Below are 20,989 nucleotides of genomic sequence, written 5' to 3'. Positions count from 1 at the left end.
AATTTAATTCTGTTTGCAAATCATTTTCCAAGTTGACCAGTGTCATATGCTCCATTACAGCCTCGTAATGACAAAAGAACTCATTTTACAACACCGGTAGCCTCACACTTCAGTGCTGGCCTAAAAAGAGCCATCATTTTAAGTTTTATTTAAAAAGACTTAAATCTCCAATAGTGCTTACATGCTTTTAGAAACAGAAGAAAGCAGAATCTCTTGGTATGAACAGAAACTAAAACAATGATTGAACATTGTAATCACAGCAACTCAGTAACGCCCTTCTCCTCCGCTGCCCTCCCTTCACCTTCCCAGAGGCTCCTCCTGCCTCCCAGAAGACTCTGCGCTAGCATGGTAAGAGTTCTTAGCTACTTGGCGAGAGAGAAACTCTCAAAGTTCGTCTCGGTTCTGTGATAGCTTCGTGGCGTGCTGTTCCAAGAACTTGCTGAACCCTTCCAGTGTTCTGTCCCCGCCCTCGAATTTGATGGGGCTCTGCTTGCTGTTGCTGGGGGCAAGGTATATCGTGGGGAAGCCCTCCACTTTGTAGCTGTCGTTTGGCACGTCATTGGCCGTGGCGTCCATCTTGGCGATCACCAGGTTCTTCTCCCCCTTGTACTTCTTGCCCAGAGCCATGTAGTCGGGCTCCAGTTTCTTACAGTGGCCGCACCACGGGGCGTAGAACTCGATCAGGACGTCCTTCTTGGTATCCATGACGATCTCGTCGAAGGTCTTCCCCACCACCACCTTCACTGGTCCTTTGTTGCTCTTGGGCACAGGCTGGGACTTGATGATGGGCTTCAGCTTGCCTGTGGATGGGACACACGCACAAAATAAATTCAGAGAAATTGTGATTTTATATTCAGTGTGAATTGTGAGCAAAGTGACGCACACTTCAGGATCCCTACACATTTTCCATCTCAAAATTTTGTTTTTACTTTGTTGACTGGATTGGTCAGTGTTCAGTATTATGTATGGTGACAGTGGCTGGGCAATATGGCTGTCAACTAGGTCATATCGCTGTATAGCTGAAGATTATTGTTCATAACAACAGACATCACAGTGTGAAATTTCCATGAGTCTACAACCATGTATATGTATGTATATAATATGTGTGTATGAAGCCTTTATCCTCTTTTTTTCTCAACTTTTGTAAAATTTAAAGACCTGGACATGAACAAATTCATTTTCCAGACCTCCATAGGAAACCTGACCTTTAGAAAATTGTTTAAATGGTACAAGTCTACTAAAGAGAAGTAATTTGTCATGTGAGAAACTACACTTTCAACATCACAACTCAGGCAAAACATGCACTTGGTGCTGCTTTGACATCATGTCGTCCTTCAAAATTCACAACCTTGTAAGGACACAAAAACTAGAAAACGCACCTTTCTTGAAGGCCATAACGAAGTCTCTCAGCACGTCGGAGTCGAGCTCCTCGGGCTCCATGGCAAACTTTTTGCCTCCATCTCCCAGAATTGCCACATTGACCTCCTCGCCGCTCTCGCTCAGGCCCAGGCTCTTCAGCTCATCAGAGTAGTCCTCCTCGTCAGCAATGGCAAAGGTGTATTCTGGGAAATCCTTGGCCACCTCTAGCACCTTGGACCTCCAGAACTGAGTGGCTACGAGTAGGAGAAACAAGAGTGAAGAGATTTGTTACAAAGATGTACTTAATCTTACATAGGTGTTAGTGGTTGTTTGAGTATCACGTTATTGTAGTTGGTGTGAGTAAATGTGTTAAACATCTTTTCAGCCATCAGAGAAACTCACCTTTCCTGTAGTCAAAGCTGAAGTCGACGCCATAATACACGACCACCAGCGGCCTTTTGGTGTAGCGCTTGGGGTCATTGCTCTGCTTCCTGTGACCCACCAGAGGAACCACGTGCTTTTTAAAGAACTCCTGCACTTCTGACACTGGTGTGGAGTCCTACATGAGGAATAAATATATGCAATTTAGGTTGGAATGTGTTTTTCCCCCAAATATGATAGAAATGTATCTGAAACTAGAGAGACTCTATTTTTGCTGTTGTCAGGCAACAACCCTCTTATCCCTTCATTTTGCATTTTAACGAAACTGAAAGCCCACACAGTCATTTATGGGTTCAGAGAGTTTCATAACCCACGAAACCCCTTCAAAACCCCATGAGAACATTTTTTAAAAATGCACTGAAAGCCACCGAAGAAGAAGAAAGGCGGAGAGGAAGAAAACAAGGCATTTTAGTTGACTTTTTGAAAAGTGAACTTTCTGCAGAGACAACGTTTTCATTTGGCAGCAGCAACATTTTTCTGCTAGTGACAGCAATTACAAAGCTCTAGCCTCGTCCCCCGGCCTCCTTGTTTCACGATGCAGCTGGAAAGTGATGCGACTGAAGGATGAAAGGATAAAAATGGGGGAAATACCTCCACAGTGAGCGTGTGCGACTCCGGCTCATACTTGGAGCGGAACTTTTCAGGCTGAACCATGACGATCTGCCCGGGGGAGGCCTTGAGCAGTTTGGCCACGTCCGAGTTGAAGGAGTGACGGAAGGTGAAGTCTTCCCTCAGTGTATTACCTGACAGACGGACACATACAGTTGATTGGTATTTGAAGGCTCAAAGATGACCTTTTTGCTAAGTTGCTTTAGACACAGCCATAGTAGTACTGTGGTACTTACAGGCCTCAATGTAGATCTCAAAGGCTGCATCCTGCTCACTGGAGAACACACCGACTATGACGGCATCATCACCGTCCTTGATGAGCTCCTGCACCTGTTTTACTGTCTGCACCTTCTTAGATGGAGGACCTGCCTGCTCACCCATGTACTCAACAATGCCTAGAGAGAGAGACACACATGTGTAGGTCAGCTACAAACTTTGAATCAAAAAAGGGAATGAATAGAAATTGAAATGTGCATACACACACGTATGCACACACACATAAACACCTTAGCATGCATGGACAAACAGGGAAAACAGGAATGTGAGTGGCAAGGTTGGACTTGAACCCTTAGTGGTGGCACCCCATGCATAAATGAAGCCTATTCCATCAGTAACACTGGGATTGCTCCTACATGAGACAATAGATGACCTACCAAACTTCTCTCTGGGTCCATTGTATTCAAAGGCCTTGCCCTTCCTGAACATCTTGAGGGTGGGATAGCCGGACACCTCGAAGCGTGTGGCGATCTCCGTCTCAATGGTGCCGTCCACCTTGGCCAGAGGAATGGGAGGAGTGCGCTGGCTCAGCTCCTTGGCCGCCTTCTCATATTCTGGGGCCAAGCGCTTACAGTGTCCGCACCTGAAGGTCCAATTAAAACAAGCCAATGATTAGGGAAGCGTCAATATTCTTAAGAGTTGCAATGAATAAGTTGCGACATCTAGAAGATCACTTTATTAACTGCTGACCTAGAGTCAAAACTCACTTTTAAGCCAACAAAACCAGCATTGACAGTGAGAGAATTAAAAGATTAACCAATTTCCAGCTACAGCTGATGGCAAAACATTGCTTTGAGCTGCTACTGGTTGTATTCATGCCATTTCCAGTGATGACTGACCATGGAGCGTAGAACTCCACCAGGATGATGTCGGCATTGTTAACAGTCTCATCAAAGTTGTCCTTGGTCAGCACCAGCGTGGCCTCAGGAGGCGGCTTCCAATCTGGCTGAGCCACCTCTTGCACCCGGGCCACAATGGCTGCAACAAACAGGCATTTACCACATTAACAATGGCAACCACAATGGTTTTGATGCTTAAGCTTTTTGGAAAGAGGACAGGTATGCATCATTTTGTTTTGCATCTCTCCTACCCTTCTCTGTCCTGTCTCCATCGTAGTCCACAGGTTCCCCATTCTTCAGGATCTTGATGGTGGGATAGCCCGACACGTCGAACTTGCTCGCCACCTGACTGGCCTTGGTGGCATCCACCTTAGCCACAGGTATAGGCGGGTCATTCTCTTTGAGAGTCTGAGCAATTTTCTCATACTCTGGGGCAAACTGTTTGCAGTGGCCACACCTAAGGAGAAGCAAAGAATCCAGAAAGATCCACAAATGATGCACAAAAGTTGGCAGGGATGTGGGAAAAGAGGCAAACTTTAAAATATGTTTGTAAATAGGGTGTGACTTAAAATACTCAAATGGCAAAATATTGTTTCTGATGCTGCTCTGCTATTTACTGAATAACATGAGACACATATAATTTTAAGTTGTGACAGATCCTCACCAGGTTGCATTTTCCAACAATCAAGAATTTCAAGTTAAGCAGGTTTCTCTAGATGAGGACGGACAAACTTACCATGGAGCATAAAACTCAACCAGAACTGTGTCCTTGCCCTCCATGAAAGTATCATAGTTGTTGTCCGTGAGAACCAGCACTCCGTTCTCTTCCTTCACCTCTGTCCCATCATCTTCATCATCATCCTCTTCATCGTCACTGTCTTCATCATCAGTCTCCTCCTCCTTCTCCTCTTCAACATCTTACACAAGGAAAGAAATACAGATACAAGCTATTTAAAAGAGGAGTACACTCTATGTTATTGAGTCTCTCCAGTCAAAATCCTACTTGCTTTGCTTTTTACTTTTTTTTTTTTAAATAAGTCAGGTATGGGTTGAATGGTTGTGATGACATAAAAGTTGGGCTTGCTCACTAACATGCATCCTGTTAGTAAGTGAAGGGATTTGCAAACTGAAAAAGCACAGCAGAAACCCGGATAATCTGATAGAGATTAAGACTTTATGACAGGCCTGCTGCCAAGTGTTAACACGGTCAAGAGCCTGATAACTGCATTTGTGTACTTGGCCATGACAATCCTGTTAACGTTAGCTAGCTCGTACTATTAGCTAGCATGCTAACAGGACTAGCAGAGCATCTAACTTGGCTAGTTTGCATGACACTACCTTGCAGCCCACGCGCCAGTGGCAACAATGCTTTGCTTTAATAGTTCCTGTAGTTGCAGTAACTCCATAAGCTTGCAAAAGAGCGAACACTCACCATCTTCACATCTGACGACAGCTGCAAAATGTGCAACGCCAAGTAGCACAATCAGCAGCAGTGCAACCTTCCTCATTGTCAAGAGATGATGCGGTCAGTCCGTTAATGACGTGCGATGTAGCCAACTAGCTAATAACGCTGATGGTTGTCATGTAAATACTGATTATCGGCTGTACGGTCAGTTGAGTGGGATCAATACTGATGTGTGGTTATATGTGTCTTTGGGTTGTGGTTTCATACAAACTAAACACTTCTGAAATCACGCACGCCACCTCCTCCGTCTGGAACTTGTCTGACTTGCCACGCTCTGATTGGTCCTCATCATCGGCCGTCCTCCAATCGCGTTTCGCCACTCAATTCCTCAATCTTGTACGTTTGAGAATACCATTGGATAGTTGTGCGTATTGTTTGCTTCTTGGAGACTTTTCAAGGGACCTCAGGCTGTCAGTACGTGTATGTGCGCTAGTGGGTTAGAGAGAGAGAGCGTCCAGTAGCCGAAAGGGCACAGGCTCGATTCTTAGCCAAACCTCGTCCTTTAACAACCATGTGTCCTGTCAAATAAGTGAGTAAGTGTCAGCTAAATACCTAAAATATAATTGCTATACTAGGTTCAAAAACGATTCTAAACTAGTTGCACAATCATCAGTATGTGGGCCTGGTAACATTGATATGACAATAACACCACCTGTTTCTGCCCGTTATTTGCTGCTTGCTCTGATGCAGTTCCAGTCATGCAATTTCAGTGTACACTCTGAAAAGTTTTTATTGCAACACTGTTCCTTCAGTTAGTGATAGGCAGCTTACATGATGACTGAAGGAAGTCCACACATCTGTGATCAGTTATGACACAAAACAATACAGTTACACCCCCTTTCCCTCTCACAGTCATGTCCCATGTAAGTGTCACGGTGTAGCAACAGTTAACAACAAATATTTATAGAGCAAACCTAGGTCAATATTTATTAAAAATCCTTTCAGGTTCTTTGAGGTTCCGCCTCAGTCTGCCTGGGGTGTGTGATGGTCTGTTTGCATTTTAAGATAATCCCACTGGCTCTGATGTGCAAGACAAAATCAATCAAACACACAGAAAATTCAAGTCAAATGTGACCCAACAAATAGTTATTTGACAAAAGTGGATGCCTAGAAAGAGATGGTGGACCCACTGATAAAATATGACATTGGGAACATACCATTCTATAACATGATAGGAATCCTCACAACCTAGACTTTTAAGATCCTCTCGCTAATCACTTGCACTGTCCCAGCACTGTCAGACTGGCTCCAGCTGTGGATCTCCTGATGGATCCTACTGTTTCCCCAGCTCTCCACTTCCAGGCTTCTCGTGGACCAGAACCTCCACCACCACCTCTGTACAGGTGTACCTGGTGGCCTGACTGCCTAAATTAGAGTCTGTCCCACTCTTACTGAGACTCCTGTAAGCCTTTTTACTTAACCAACAGCTGTCAGTGGTCTTAGTCCACTGGCTGGTTTGATTCTCCAGAACATCACTCTGGACTGACCGCCTACTGGGCCTGTGATCTGCTGTCCGAACCCCCCTGAGTGATGCTGACTCCGGGTGAGAGAGGCAGTTTTGTCCCCCTGATGAAGTCTGGAGCTCTCTGTCTTTTGGAGGAACTTTAGATTTCGCTGGATTTCCTTCAGATCTTGCTCCAGCTTGCAGAGGAATACTGATGGAGTCTGAGGAGAGACTGTCTTTGCTTTGGCCTTGTTGCTGTAGGAATTGCAGTGTCTCCAATTCAAGCCTGGTGGTGCTGGAATAAATTGTCATGTAAAAATTTGGTAGCAGTAAAAACTTAAATTCGTATATAATTTTTAAAATGTGTGGATTTTTCTCTATAGGCTCAATAGATGCTGGTCTAACTTTATTACCTGAGCAGGTGAGATGCAGGTGAGTGTTCTCCATGGCTTGGCAGACAGAGGTCACTGATGTCTGTGTGGTCGTTCGCTATCGTCTCTTCTGTCATGTGTGTCTTTACGAAGCACTGTAACAGAAACAGTGTTCAAACAGCAATATAAGCTGCTTGTGTCCTATTGTACTTTGTGCATGTGTGCATGTACTATATGCATGTGTCTGAATCTTTTTTCTGGGTGTCTGTGTCTCACCCCAGGCCTGCTCACCTGTGTGTCCACACTGCAGGGCTTCTGTGTGGGGCAGATGGAGGGACTGTCCTCCCTGTAGCGATGGGCCTTGGGTGGCAGAGTGTGGTGCAGGCTGTTGGAGAGGGCGTTGAGCCTGAACAAGAGCTCGTCCACCAGGCTCTCAAACTCCTCAAGGTAGTAGTTCTGAAAAACAAACAGAAAAATAAATGGCTTGAGATAGTCTACCAATCGTCTCGTCCATGGTCTCATTTGTTTACTGTAATTATACCAAGATATCACAATTTATTTGACAATGATATGTTGATTTTCAAAAATTCTATACATATTATTATTATTTTTCTTATTAAAAGTCCTTGTAATATAGTTAACTGGACATTTTGCTGTTTAAGTAGGAGTTTCCTCACCCTCCTCTCAGTCTGGTTCTCTGTCCATCTTGGTCTATGCTGGCCAGTGAACACAGAAACCCTGTGTCTGATGTAGGTGGCTGTCTCTGCCAGAGTGAAGACATCCCTCCTACAGTGGGCTCTTTTGGCAACTCTGACCAATGAAGACACCACACACATCACCTGGAAGGAAGAGACATGGCTGTTAGAACACAATAGTGAGCTAAATGTGCTGGATTTCTACTGATTTGTCCACGTGTAGCAGGCACTTCTACAAAGAATGACAACCAAGGGACATATTTAAGGGCATTTGGCATGACTCTTTCATCCACTCAACACCCCACTTCATTCAAGCATCATTATGCATAAATCATCCATTCTCTCCTCTATTCATTCACTCACAATCTGGCTGCCTATAATGGTTTTAAACTCACATGTCTGACACTGTTGAGTGAGTTTAAAGCATTGGTGGCAGATATGTTCAAATAAGAATGTAACTACTTTTGTTCCTAGTACTTATTGCTGTTTTATGTTTTTACATGATATTATTTTCTAATGTATTTTTCTTTTTATTCTTTTCCTATGTGTCCTGTGTTTTTATGCTATGTTTCAATCTCACATAAAAAAGAGAACATTTTCTCAATGTGTTTCCCTGATAAAAAAAAAAGGTAAATTACCAAAAAAAATGAAATGACTTCAGAAATGTTCATACCACTGCTGTCCACACCACAGAGGAGGTGAGACAGAGAGCTCCATGGTAGACAATATCTGAGAAGCTGCTAGGAGCTCCGCATCCCGAGAGGAAGAGGCCCCTGACTGCCCTGAGGCCCCAGCAGTGAGACAGCAGGGTCTGAAGGGAGCGGGGAAGGGAGCTGAAAGCCCGGGACCTTTGTATGAACAGCAGGTTCCCCACACAGGACAGCGCCACCAACAGGAGAAGTCCTGAAACCTGGGACATCAGAAGGGGCAGATTATTAACACCAACTACAGTATCTATCTGTCTGTCTGTCTGTCTGTCTGTCTGTCTGTCTATCAAGTCTCCACCTTAGAATCATAAGGTTCTGACATTTTGGTAAGAAATAGCTCTATAAACAGTCTTTATATATGGCTGCAGCAGATTTGAGAAATTGTTTTTTGAGTCTAATTAGAAAGATTCTATTAGTATCACATGTGTGGGATGCTCATATCTCAAAACTACTCTGAGCAAAGACAGAACCTTATAATGCCACGCACATAACCTCTCCTTAATCTTCTTTATAATATCACCATATAAATAGTCTTGCTGGTTTTAAAAACTCAATTTCAATTCAAAGATGTTGCCCAACTGAATAACATGTACGGAAGTCCAGAATGTCAATGAGACCAACAGCAATGACAGGAGATTATCAGTGCTAAGGGATTGTAACTGTTTTCAAACTGTTTTCATACTGTTACTGTTTCATACATTTTATTACATTTACTTACAAAACAGCACAATTTTTGAGGATGCAATCATCTATATTTTTAAATTTGTGACTATTTAATATCATTTAACACTATTTTTTTTCTAACATTGATTGTAGATTGATTTGGAATGAAGGCCTTTCATAATGTCAATGACAAAGGAGTGTTATCATTCTCATTGTTATACTGTGTGTTTACCATTGGCCAGAAGAGGCTGGAGAGTGACTGTGTGAAGACTGTAGCAGATGTAGCCACGGTCCTGTTCACCCTCAACACAGACACACACCTCACAGAGAGAAGGAAGAGCATCAGGCCACGCAGAGTACGGATCTGCTGCAGACACAAAGGACATGGGCATCATCATCATCATCATCATCACCATCACTGTCATTGTCATGATCCTCAGCATCAACACCTAAAAAAAATCTCTAAAACACCTAAAAAAATCTCTAAAAGCACTTCATAAGCTCAAAGTAGTGTTGAAATTAGATTTTTCATACTTATTTTATAGTGGTATGTTTGGCAAAAACACTGAATCTCATATATACTGTATCTTCTTAAAAAGTAGTGTATGTCGTGTTAAATGTAAAAGTTGTTTTAGTAATGTTATATCAATAAATTACTCAGAACTGGCTTATTGAAGCCGTTATAAACTAAACACGAAGCAGGACATACAGCGAACTGTTACTCAAGAGTAAATATTAGTTTTCCTTTCTCTCTCTACCTCCCTCTTATCTCTCTTTCTCTCACTCTCGTCCTCCCTCCCTCCCTCCCTCTCTCACTTGTTCCCGGACAGCCAGGAGGCTGACATCAACGTGTCCTCTGTAGTCATGTCTCTGCAGCAGGTCCACAACCTCCAGGGTGATAATGGAGTGACAGATGTAATAAACATAGTACACTAGGATTACTGTCAGCAGACTGACCTGCAGAGAGAGAGAGAGAGAGTTAGAGAGAGAAATATTTCTACACCAGTAAAGTATAATCAAACACATTTCATCAACCATGCTGTGCACTATGCCCTTCAGATACTTTTTCCCTGCGATTTATTTCACTGGTTTGTTTGTTTAAGACCAAGAGGTTAGTTTACCCTTTCAGCTAGGTCACTGCAATCTTGTTTGTGTGCATTTGTGCCTCTGTGTATATGTGTGTGTGTGTGTGTATGTGTGTGTGTCTGTGTGTGTGCGCAGATGTGTGTGCATGTATGTGTGATGTATGTATTTGTGTAATTTTGCCTATGTGCATTAGACTACTTATAGTGTATACTACTTCAACTTTTTCACCTCCAGCCAGTTGCAGGGTGTCCTCCAGTATCCCATCAGCCCTTGCTGTCCTACAGTGTATGCTTGACGACAGAGTTGCAGCAGAGACAAGAGGAGGAAGAGGAGCTGGAGGGGAGGAAGAGGAAACATGGTGAACCTTCAGGCCTCTCAACCAATCAAGAAAACATCCTGAAGTTTTACTCAAATTATCTAAATGATGATACCAGTGTGACATTCTTGTCCTTGTAGGAGTTCATACCTTTGCCTTTTTCCATTACTGAGATATTAGTGGCTATTTTGTGGTGATTCATAGGATGAGAATGGCATAGGTCAAAGCTACTGCTAACTGACAAAAAGCTGGCCCAAAAGCTCATTAGTCCTGAGCAAAATATACAGCATTCTTTACATTTAAATCAAGTCCTTGTTTTTCCTTTTAAATCATGTGAAACATCATAGTTTCATTAATTCATTTTTCTCTGTCCGCGTTTGGACTTCTTTGCCCACTGAGCTGAGCTCTTATTTAGGTAGTTTTATAGTCTTTCTTATTAAATTTTTTTTTTTTGGAGCAGGGACATTGGTCATATGAAAGTCTAACTTGGCAGATGTCCTCCTGTTCCTACTAGCACCTAATTCTTAAGCTGATAAAAGACAACGGTGGTTTTTTGTTTGTTTGTTTTTTACCTGGCATACCATAACGCCATAGCCCCATACAGACGGGGTGTGATAGATCCTAACTGATTGGACATTGGCAGAGGTCAGTAAGACACCGGTGGGGCTCTGCTCAGTGAGCAGGGTCACACTGCTGAACAAATTGGGTGCAGGGCTGTACAAGGTGATCTGGACCTTCAGGGCCACCGTTCGTCTGCCCAGCCAGCCACCTGAATGCAGGAACTTTAGTTTGGACGCAGCCTCAGACCTGGGGAAGGCAGAGGAGACCCAGTTAATGATGATGTTGGTCAGGAACAAGGAACAGGTTTCACAGACATGGATTAAACCTAATGCAATTGGAAAATATTTCAATGGAGATCTTAATTTGGCATTTTTAAAGAAAAACAATGATACAAACATTCAAATAAGAGTGTTTCCACCATGTGAGGACTGTGTGTGTGTGTGTGTGTGTGTGTGTGTGTGTGTGTGTGTGTGTGGTTCTGACCTTGTGAGGCCCAGGCCAACCATAGCGCTTGGTCCTGAGTAGCAGCCCAGATGACCACACATCTGTTGAGCTGCCGCCGTGGGAAACATGAGAGCGGAGCCCGGATAAAAGAAGGCTCTGCTCCCAAACCAGAAGAGGGGAGGACACTCTGTGACCCGGCCAGCCATCCCACCAGAGACCTGGGCAGAAATGAACTCAACTCCCTGCAACGCCTGGAGAGGAACACGCCAAAGTCAACAGTCGCCTACACACACAGTCAGCAGATACAGTACATCAAGTCAAAGGCACATGCAAAAAGTTACTTGTAGTAACTGTGACACTGTGGTAGCATAAGGAAAGTTAGTTTAGCATCTCCAGTATCACTGTGGACTGTATCAGGGCAGAGGTTAATTCTCTTTCAATTCAGTCAATTCAAAATGTAAACAGTCACTGCAATTGATCATAACTACATAGATTGGATATTACAGTATTTTCATGCCAAAAGTTCAATATATGAATTTTAAAGTAAATTCACTTCCTGAATTGTGTGTATTGAAAATGAACTGAACCCAACCCTGGCGGGAGTGGAATCGGTCCAATTGTGGCCCGGGCCAATGTTGGTGAAACAGCACCCTCTGCTGGAGGATATGATTGCATACAAAGCAGCTGTTCTATGAGGAGTATTATATGTCCAGAACTAGGAAGGAATCTTTCAAAGTATAATGCATAGCAGGTGACTGATTATTTGCTTGAAATTGTAATGGCTAAAAAAATACACTGGATCACTCAAGATGATTGATCCAGTGTTTCACTTTTGGATTATTTTACCTCCACAAACCATGGGGAGTTTTGTTTCAGTAACTGTACTGTAACTACTTATAATGTCCAGTGTTTGTAATCAAATGAGTCAGTAAAGGTTAAGTAAGTAGTCTAATCCTACATAACTGTAGGATTACGTGGGTTAGCTGTAGGAATACGTATCCTACGTAACTGCATGTAATCTGGTTATGAACATATAGTATATGTCAGTTGGGCTACCTGACACTGAGATGAGTTGGAAATCTCAGTCTTCCAGAGGATTGGCTCGCCAATCAGAACGTGTGTTTCTTGGATGGCACCAACCTGAGGAGCAGTGAAGAAGGTGAAAAAAAAACCAATTGTCTGTCTACACATGCAATGTCAAGACCACACACAAAAATAGGACTAGTTTCAAACATGAATTATGCCTTGTCCTAGGCAAGGACATTTCTTTTAATGTGTGGAAGAGAATCACATGCACAATATATCACAAACTAGCTAAAAGCTAGCTAAAAGTCCATTGACCTCATCCACAATTTTTTTTCTTTTTTCTTTTTTTTGAAGTGAAGCTGAAGTGGGAGTAACAACTGATTCCTACCAAACTGAAACTCACAGTTTAAGTTATCTGATCCCCAATTCTCCTCATTTGGACAGTGGATGAATCCTTTTCAGAGTAGCTTAGAAATTGAGAAAGTGACGAAAGTCACTGGAGAGCTTTTAGTCTCAGCTCACCTTGGTTGTGGCAGAAGACGTCTTGTACAGTACATTCAGCAGACCGGTCTGAGTCCACTTCCACCAATCATCATGGTTTTGGATGGACAGAAATGGATTATGGTGGTCCCTAAGTAAAGTCAAAATAAGATTTTGGAGAGTCTGTGTGTTTGTTTATATGTGTGTGCGTGTGTGTGTGTGTGTGTGTGTGTGTGTATGTGTGTGTGTGTGTGTGTGAGAGAGAGGAAAGAGTGAGAGAGCAAGAGAGAGAGAGAGAGCGAGAGCATGTGCATGTGTTACCTTGTGAACTGTATTCTGACAGCTTTGTTGAGGTGGTAATGGTCACTGAAGGAGCCGTCGTAGGTTAGACACAGTAACAAGACTAGCATGGATACATAGAGAGACAACTCCCTGGATGAGAGAGAGAGAGAGAGAGTGTGAGAAAGAATGTCTCGCACCGTTTCGGCACACACACAGGCAAACACACACACCTGAGTGTTTTATGGATGAGAGTTTCTTTTCTTTTCTTCTCATGAGTCTTCTTCAGCTCTGCTGGAGTGGGCGGGCGCACAAGACGCAGGTACCGGGCTCGCTGACGAGCTACAAGCAGCTGCCAATCAAAAATAATTGTCTTAATGGTCTTATAGAATAGAATAGAATAGAATAGAATAGTTTGCCTACTACCTTTTCAAGGTATGAGCATCCTTCCTGAGGGAAGGCAGATGGCCTTAACTGGAGCTCTTCTGGTTGATAACCGCCATGTTGGCTCCACAGTTTCTCTATCTCAAACCCAATGATACCACAGAAACTATAAAAGTCTGTCCTCTTCCTGTACCACAAGGAGACGATCACTGCCACTATAAGTATCTGAAAAAGAGAAAGAACAAGGTTTCAAGTGCAAAGAGTTGACTGGCTAAAAATAGTGCTTGACAGTTTTTTTTTGCTAAGACTGGTTGGTATTTGATATGTTGGGCTTGGATCAGGTTTTGAGTGTTTAGGCTGGTTTACCATGGCTGGCTGGATGAGGAAGATGCAGGAGATCAGGGAGAAGAAAAGGGAGTGGATCCATAGCAGAACCTTGCTGCTGCTGAACCTGACATGATAAGATACAGCATGATATATGATATGCTATGAACAAGATAATCATGTTTCAAAACATATGCAATGAATTAATAACAAATCAATTAAGCATTATCTCCACTGGCTTAATACTCAGATCCTCACACAGCTTCATGATGACCCAGGACGTTGTCTCATGCCCCCTACCTTATTCCCAGCAGTGCAGAGAGCAGCAGGCAGCAGAGGGACAGCAGCAGACACAGTGTCCACGCCAGGTGGAGACACCAGTGGGGTCTTGGTCTGACTCTTCTCCCTGACAGCAAAAGCTTGCCGTCCTCAAAGCCAGAGTCTGATGAGCCTTTCACTTGGGCGACTGGATCCTTCTCCTTCTGAATCACTAGATCCCCATCTGTCTGTAGATCCTTGTTGCAGTGATTAATTAGTTCTTTCTGATGAACTGGATTCCTACTGTCTGTGGTAACTAGATTCCTGTGATTAGCCTTGACCACTAGATCCCCATCCCTCCTACTGTTCACCAGATCTTTCTGCATTACTAGATTCCAGTCCTTCCTGTTGGTCGACATATCTTTCTGGGTCGCATGATTCTTGCTGCTCTGGCTTACCAGATCCCGCTCTTTTCCCTGAGGTACTGGGTCAACACTGTTCCCCTCAGTATTCAGATCTTGAAGTGCCAGTTCCCTACTGCCCTGGATCTCCAGAGCGTCCTCCTTCCTGATGACTAAATCTTTTTGGATTACAGGTTCCTCGTTTTTGTCTTTGTTTACCAGATCCCCAGTGGACACTGAGACCAGGTCTGGGCCCTACAGAAAACAAAATAGATGTAAGGTGCCAGATAGGGATGAAGAAATGTTATGAGAGAGAGAGACAGAGACAGAGAGAAGAGGAAGAGATTTTATGTTGTAAGGAACTGCTCTAAGTGTGACCTGGTATTTCTTCCTCCAGGCTTCCTGCGCCCACTGCTGAAGACCGCTCCAGGAGAGACGGGACTCCAATACAATGTTGTTCACTAACATGGAATCTGCTGGGAGACGGCGACAAGCACAGAGATGAGGAGGAAAGAAGAGAGGGAGAAAAGGCAAGAGAGGGAACAAGAGAACATTGGAAAGAAGGATAAAGGGGAAATGTGTTTTGTCATGGAAACAGAACAGGATGAAAAGATATCAAATTGTGTGAAAGGAGGAGGAGAAAATTGACTTCTTCTATAATCAAGGTTGGCATTTTCATTCTCCCTTCTTGGGATAGAGGAGAAATTGTGTGCTGAGGCTAAACTCATTCCATGTCAGTCCTCACCTTCAAAAGAGTAATTTTCAGGCTTTCTTTCCAGCTTGACTCCTGACCCCATCAGCATGACCTCATGCAAACGGAACAGGAAGGATATCATCGTTGCCACGGGCAACACTGCCAGCACACTTAATACACCCGTCCTCACGGAAACAGCTGATACATCGATGAGGCCCAACTCAAAAGCCAACTGCAAACAAGGGACCAGGAATCAATGCTTTGTGGGCAGTGAAACTCAATGCTGAACTAAATGCAGTACTTTGAGCCTGATTGGGTGCCAAGCAGCTAACACATACAATATTTGTTACTTTTTAGTAACCTACCTGGTCCTCCATTTGTGATATGAGTAGCGTGTTGACACATGTGTACCCCAACAGCAGCAGCAGACACATACTAAGTCGCTGAGTGTGTGTGAACGAGCTAGGGGAGGGACGGCTGTACACAGACACCCAGAGGTGGAAGTCAGCCAAGTAGTCAGATAGCTTGAGATACAGCAACTGCAAACACACAGGTGGAGAAAAACACACAGGGTCACACGAATATAGGTTACAGAGGTTCAAATACATGGTTTGTTTGTGCATGTGTGTGTTTTACCTTGGAAAAGCCTATTCCCTGAGTGCAAACCCTGAGCCTTCTCTCCACCCGGCCATCACTCTCGCTGACAGCCAACCAGCATTGACCGAGGAAGAGCCAAGAGCGTCCCATCACATGCCCTCTGTTCACCTACATTAAAAGTAGAAAAAACAATCCGTCCTGATGCGGCCACATGGAAAGTCCAAGCAAAAACATCCGATTCTGTACTGAGATTTGTGGAAAAGTAGCCTGAAAAGGGTATAATCATAACAATACATAATGATTATAGGAGGAAAAGACACACATACACACTTAAGAGGTGGACATTACCTCACACACCTCCACTTGTTTGAGGTACCAGCTTGGAGAGGGTCCAGAGTTGTCGTGCCAGAGGTGAACCCCCCACACCGGGCCTAGACTGTCTGTTGCACTGAGGAGACAGAACCAGAGATTATTAGGACTCCAAAGAGTTCATCACTGAACGTATTTACATGCACACCTGTATTGATTATTATTCAGAATACTGCAAGTATTCTGTTTTTGAACAGGCACATGAAAACATCACATTTAGATTACAATAACTACAATAAGATCTTATCCTCAACATGAGAAACCCAAATGAAATACATTGGATATACTGATATTATACTGCAAACTACAGAATGAACATCTTATCCTTTTTATTCTATTGTTTTTGTTCTTTGTTAGCTCTGTTTTGATGGCAATATTTGGAACATTCTGTTTTTTAATATATGCAGGGATACTTGTGATTAAGAATGAAGATGCATAAAACAACGCATCATAAAAAAAAAAGTGCTAATAACTTTACCTGAGTATAAAGGTGTCTTTAGAGTTCCTCCTGAATAGAGTGCATTCTGGGACTTGTAGTTCTCTAGTCTGCGAGACCCCATCTTCCCCATATAGCACAATGTAAACCTGATAAACATAAACACATTAAAAAAGGTCAAGATGTACAAAATAGTGGCCTTTGCTACTGGTTTGATTGAATCAGAAGCTGTGGGACCATTTACCCCTGAAATTCAACTTATTTACAATGTAGTCTTCACCAGCATTAGCCAAGACTGGTCATATTTGGTCATGTATGAGACCTGAAAACATACTGTACATTATAAGGGTTATATTATAAAAAACATTGTTCTAATAGTGGTTCATTCACTTGTTTTTTACAGTCTAGTTCTATGACCTACTTTAGTCAGCTTACTCAGTGTCCAAGGATTGTTGGTGTTATATTTACATTTGTTATCAAAAACATCTGTTCAATTCTCATACAGTAGCTCAGAGAGTTGTTTGTGTATATATAAAGATGGGAACTGAGGCTTGTTAGACTACACGATTTCTAAAGAGCTGAGATTTCAGAATGAAGAGTGCTGTAGCTCTGCTGGTGCTGCTGCTCTGTCTGTGCAGGACATGGGCTCCGACAGAGAGTAGAGGGGTGACAGAGAATGACATCACCCAACTGGGTGACAGTAAAGGAGGACAGATCAAGAGGACAGAGGTTGAGTCTGAGGTAAAGGGTATAGAAGCAACCCATGACCAGACCAGCAGGCAGACAAACATCATCCCCGACATCTGGACTGAGCTGAAGGAGCTGAGAGACACGGCGGTCGAACACAGGGTGGAGCTGAGGAACAGCAAGAGCAAGATGGAGAAACTGGAGCAAGAGAACACAGGTAATGCAAAACACACTGACAAACATCAGTCACACAGTGCTGCAGAGATTCATATATGTGATGTGTGTATGTGTAATGTATAAATACAAAAATACGTACAAAAATTACCTTTTGGAGTCATTTATTGCTTTACCTTAATGCCAGCTCAAGCAGCAGAACTGTCTGCCATAGGGGTCAGACTGACAGCCAGTGAAATAGAGAATGCAGGTAAATATTGACATTATATTCAGTTGTAAAATGAATTCAGGTTTGTGATGGTTTTCACTTTCTGGTCGAGCTACAGTCAAAAATTGCTACATCTTTACAAACTAATGATCACATTTTTGTCTCTAATTAAGGTTAGAGTTGTGCATAAGATCTCCACTAAGGCTGAGGATGGGATTAAGGTTGGGTTCATAATTAACCTTTATGGGGAAATTATTCCAAGTTACAGTTTTGCAGCTTGACCAGAAAGTATCATCTGATAAGATTTTATGTTTGGCAGTTGACTGTCTACTAATTTGCTTTATAATTTTCCGTTTTATTGCAGCTCTTAAGGCTAGAGTGGCAGCCAGTGAAAACAGGAGTGCAGGTAGGCCTACATAGTGATGATAATCAAGGGAAAAAAGGTCCGTCTAAAAACACCTAACTATAAACCTACCTTACATAAATAATGTTCAATGTGTTCACAGTTTTGGAAGGCAGAGTGAGTGCCAGTGAGATGGAAGTGGAAGACCTCAAGAGGAAGAATGCAGGTAGGCTGCATAAACCATTAATAAACTTAATAAACTATTAAAATTAAAAATGAATCATTCTGTTTGCACAGAGAATGTCAGTGGTTAACCGAGGAGCAGGATGTAGAGTGACATCAACATCTATGAAATTAAATTAGGAAGAAGTGTCTGACATTATGCAGCTGTGATTTAAATGGAATTAAATGCCTGATGTCTGTTAGCGGCCATGGAGCTGCAGTTTAGTGAGGCTATATATCAGTTCTGCTAATTTTGTGTCCATGTGCTCCTTCCTTCACACAGACCGACCAAAGGTGGCCTTCTCAGCCGGTCTAACTGATGCAGGACAAGTAGGACCCTTCAATACTGACATCACACTCAAGTTCAGTAAAGTCTTCACCAACATCGGCCAGGCCTACAACCCGACTACAGGTACTGACCTCTCACCTACACACTTAGTAACTTAGGGTTCTTCAGTTAAGTAAAGATGTGACTGTGATAAGCTTTGCTTTGTGTTTAATCTCATTTTTGAGTTGTTTTGCATAGTTTGGACATGTTTTTGGATGCTTAAATTTATTATGTTTAGCTATTTTTTTTCAGTAACACTAACACATACATTATGGTTTACTAGTTAATGTTTAATTATGTGGTTAATTAATCATTGATTAACCAGTAATTGATATATTTGTTAGCTGCTCACCACCTCTTAGTCACTGTGAAGTGATTAAGCACTAATGAATTAATGAAGACACCAGCGACATTGTTAACTGACAGTTTAATTTATCATTATGTCACAGTTTATGTATTCATTACCTCTCTGGTAGCCACTGGTAATTATAATGCTAATGAATTATGTAGCATGCATGCTCACATAAAGAAGTAACATGGGAACATACCAGTAGTTATATGTTAGTTCTGCTAATTACACTAATCATGTGTCATTACTCGTTCCTCCATTGTGCGGAGCCTTGGGGAAGACAGACATGATGATTCTCAGCACCAGATGGGATGGAGTTTGTTTTCACTGAACTGACCCCACTGTGTGAGGGAAAAATTCCTTCCACGGTAGTTAATAGAAGTGTTTACTATAACTTGTATTTTGGCTACCCCATCTTTAAAATATATGTTTTTGTGACCAATGACTGATTTTGTGGGCGAGTAGGTTGGCTAATGAAATATCCTGTTTTTAGACTACATACATACTAGTTTACAGTATTTTGTTCAGCCTAACTTACAGACACTTGGGAAGGCAACTTAACCTGCCCAGATTTACGCAACAATTCCTTTAGATTACCTTGGGACACATTTAAATCTCCCTGCAACCCACCCATGTGTCTGACCAAAAGCATTGAGAAACAAAGGCCTATTGAACAAAAAGACAGTTATGGCCTCTCACTGATGTTCTCCTCCTCTGCAGGCATCTTCACAGCCCCAGTCAGAGGAGTCTACTACCTCAGATTCACCGCTTGGGAGGAACGCACTTTATTTTGGGTCGGTGCTAATCTGTACCACAATGACAAGAGGATGACGTGGAACTCCGATCGCAATGACGACAATGGACGTGTTAAAATGTCTAACGCACTGGCCCTGGAGCTGCAGGAAGGGGATGTGGTCTACATGCTCCTCCCCTCAGGCCACGGTATATGGGATGATACCTATAATCGAACCATCTTTAGCGGCTTTCTGGTCTTCCCTTTGTGAGGGAAGCTATACTGTTGGCTCTCAGATGCCAACAGTTCATTTGTTGAAGGTTTCAATACAGTAAGCATTTAATAAATACAAATCGGTCAGTGTTTTTCTGTATGTAACATATACAGACCCCCCAAAACACACATACACACACATTCACACACACAACATTTTCGTGCTTGCAATGGGACTAGCCGATATAAGCATCCACACACCCGTTCAACAAGGATGTTTGCTCAAGGCTAATTTTGTATGTGTTGAGAGAAAATCACACGTTTTCAATATTATTAAGGTGTGTGAACCAGTTATAAATACGAGTAAGAGTATGTTCCATCAGAAGCACCATTAAACAATAACCCGCAGGTTGGTTAGGGATCTGCATACAGAATTATGGTTAAACTGCCGCCTTCAGCAAAGGATGTATTGATCTACATTTAAATTCAGTCATTCTAGAGCAGAGTAGGCTCTGTGGAAGTGAGCACCTCAATTTGAATATGTGTACTGAAGCAGAAAGCTGAAAAAATTGCAGCGAATGGCAGTTAGTTCTGTTGTCAGTTTCAGGTGAAAACAAACATGCAGTTTGGTGTGGATGGCAGTAGAGATTGATTAGAAAGACTTACATTATTATGGAAAAGAGGTGTTGAATCTAATGGTTTTGGAATTTGAAGTCAACCCACTCGGTGTTCTGCTGTACATAATACCGTAAGAAAATGATATGTTGAGAGAAAATGCTCCATATTTTATAATTTTTATAATAATTCTTTCATTTTTATAAAATAAAAAAAGACAAAAAATAGAAAATACAGTAGTTCTAAAATGGTGTCAACCTCCCTTGTGGCCAATCAATCAATCAATTTCTGCTTTATCAGAAAATTTTCCCCAATGGCTCCTGCTAAATTCTCATACATGACCTTGCTAAATTGTGTGTGCACATAAAAAGGGGGACTGAGCCACATACACTAGATGATTTCTGAAGAGGTGAGGAGTTAAAAAGATTGGTGCTGTAGCTCTGCTGCTGTTGCTGTTCTGACTGTCTGGGAAGTCTACTGGGTTTCAGTGTAGAGCTGGAGGAGATGGACATGATCTACATGTGTCTCTACTACATTCATACAAAACACTGCTGATGAGAATAGATTTGGGTCCCTCCCAGACCATAAATATT

The 20,989-nt window shown here is 42.5% G+C and overlaps 3 protein-coding genes across 4 annotated transcripts in view; 1 reads left to right on the top strand and 2 right to left on the bottom strand.

Annotated features, from left to right (window-relative positions):
• Positions 1-17: 17 nt before the first annotated feature.
• pdia4 (protein disulfide isomerase family A, member 4) lies at positions 18-5,233 on the bottom strand. Of its 2 annotated transcripts, none has more exons than XM_071528043.1 (10): positions 4,951-5,233; positions 4,261-4,441; positions 3,776-3,981; positions 3,525-3,663; positions 3,063-3,268; positions 2,646-2,804; positions 2,392-2,543; positions 1,762-1,918; positions 1,380-1,613; positions 18-800 (listed from the first exon to the last, which is right to left on the bottom strand). In XM_071528043.1, the coding sequence occupies exons 1-10, from the start codon at positions 5,030-5,032 to the stop codon at positions 385-387; spliced, it is 1,932 nt and encodes a 643-aa protein (XP_071384144.1). In that variant the 5' UTR covers positions 5,033-5,233; the 3' UTR covers positions 18-384. The 2 variants fall into 2 exon arrangements, with proteins under 2 accessions (XP_071384144.1, XP_071384143.1); XM_071528042.1 differs by having other exon boundaries at positions 21-800; positions 4,957-5,233.
• Positions 5,234-6,262: 1,029 nt separating this feature from the next.
• LOC139651187 (polycystin-1-like protein 1) overlaps positions 6,263-20,989 on the bottom strand; it is a 31,656-nt gene continuing 16,929 nt past the window's right edge. Inside the window, 22 exon segments of the mRNA XM_071528046.1 lie at positions 6,263-6,350; positions 6,847-6,959; positions 7,096-7,260; positions 7,482-7,643; positions 8,173-8,409; positions 9,102-9,236; positions 9,686-9,826; positions 10,184-10,288; positions 10,844-11,078; positions 11,316-11,527; positions 12,825-12,933; positions 13,104-13,214; positions 13,295-13,413; positions 13,488-13,670; positions 13,812-13,896; positions 14,070-14,683; positions 14,807-14,901; positions 15,174-15,354; positions 15,488-15,661; positions 15,759-15,887; positions 16,068-16,167; positions 16,567-16,673. Coding sequence (XP_071384147.1) covers positions 6,263-6,350; positions 6,847-6,959; positions 7,096-7,260; positions 7,482-7,643; positions 8,173-8,409; positions 9,102-9,236; positions 9,686-9,826; positions 10,184-10,288; positions 10,844-11,078; positions 11,316-11,527; positions 12,825-12,933; positions 13,104-13,214; positions 13,295-13,413; positions 13,488-13,670; positions 13,812-13,896; positions 14,070-14,683; positions 14,807-14,901; positions 15,174-15,354; positions 15,488-15,661; positions 15,759-15,887; positions 16,068-16,167; positions 16,567-16,673 — 3,600 coding nt within the window.
• Positions 17,116-19,839, top strand: LOC139651183 (complement C1q-like protein 2). The gene is made up of 5 exons (XM_071528041.1): positions 17,116-17,428; positions 17,958-17,999; positions 18,100-18,162; positions 18,442-18,570; positions 19,556-19,839. The coding sequence occupies exons 1-5, from the start codon at positions 17,116-17,118 to the stop codon at positions 19,837-19,839; spliced, it is 831 nt and encodes a 276-aa protein (XP_071384142.1).

This window comes from Centroberyx affinis, unplaced genomic scaffold (genome assembly GCF_046629955.1).
Source record: "Centroberyx affinis isolate AG114_WGS23_722 - 3 ecotype Tasmania unplaced genomic scaffold, CSIRO-AGI_Caff_v1 ptg001603l_1, whole genome shotgun sequence".
In the NCBI taxonomy this organism is placed as follows: Eukaryota; Metazoa; Chordata; class Actinopteri; order Beryciformes; family Berycidae; genus Centroberyx; species Centroberyx affinis.
The sequence above is the reverse complement of the archived record's forward strand: the minus strand, read 5'-3'. Positions and strand labels throughout refer to the sequence as shown.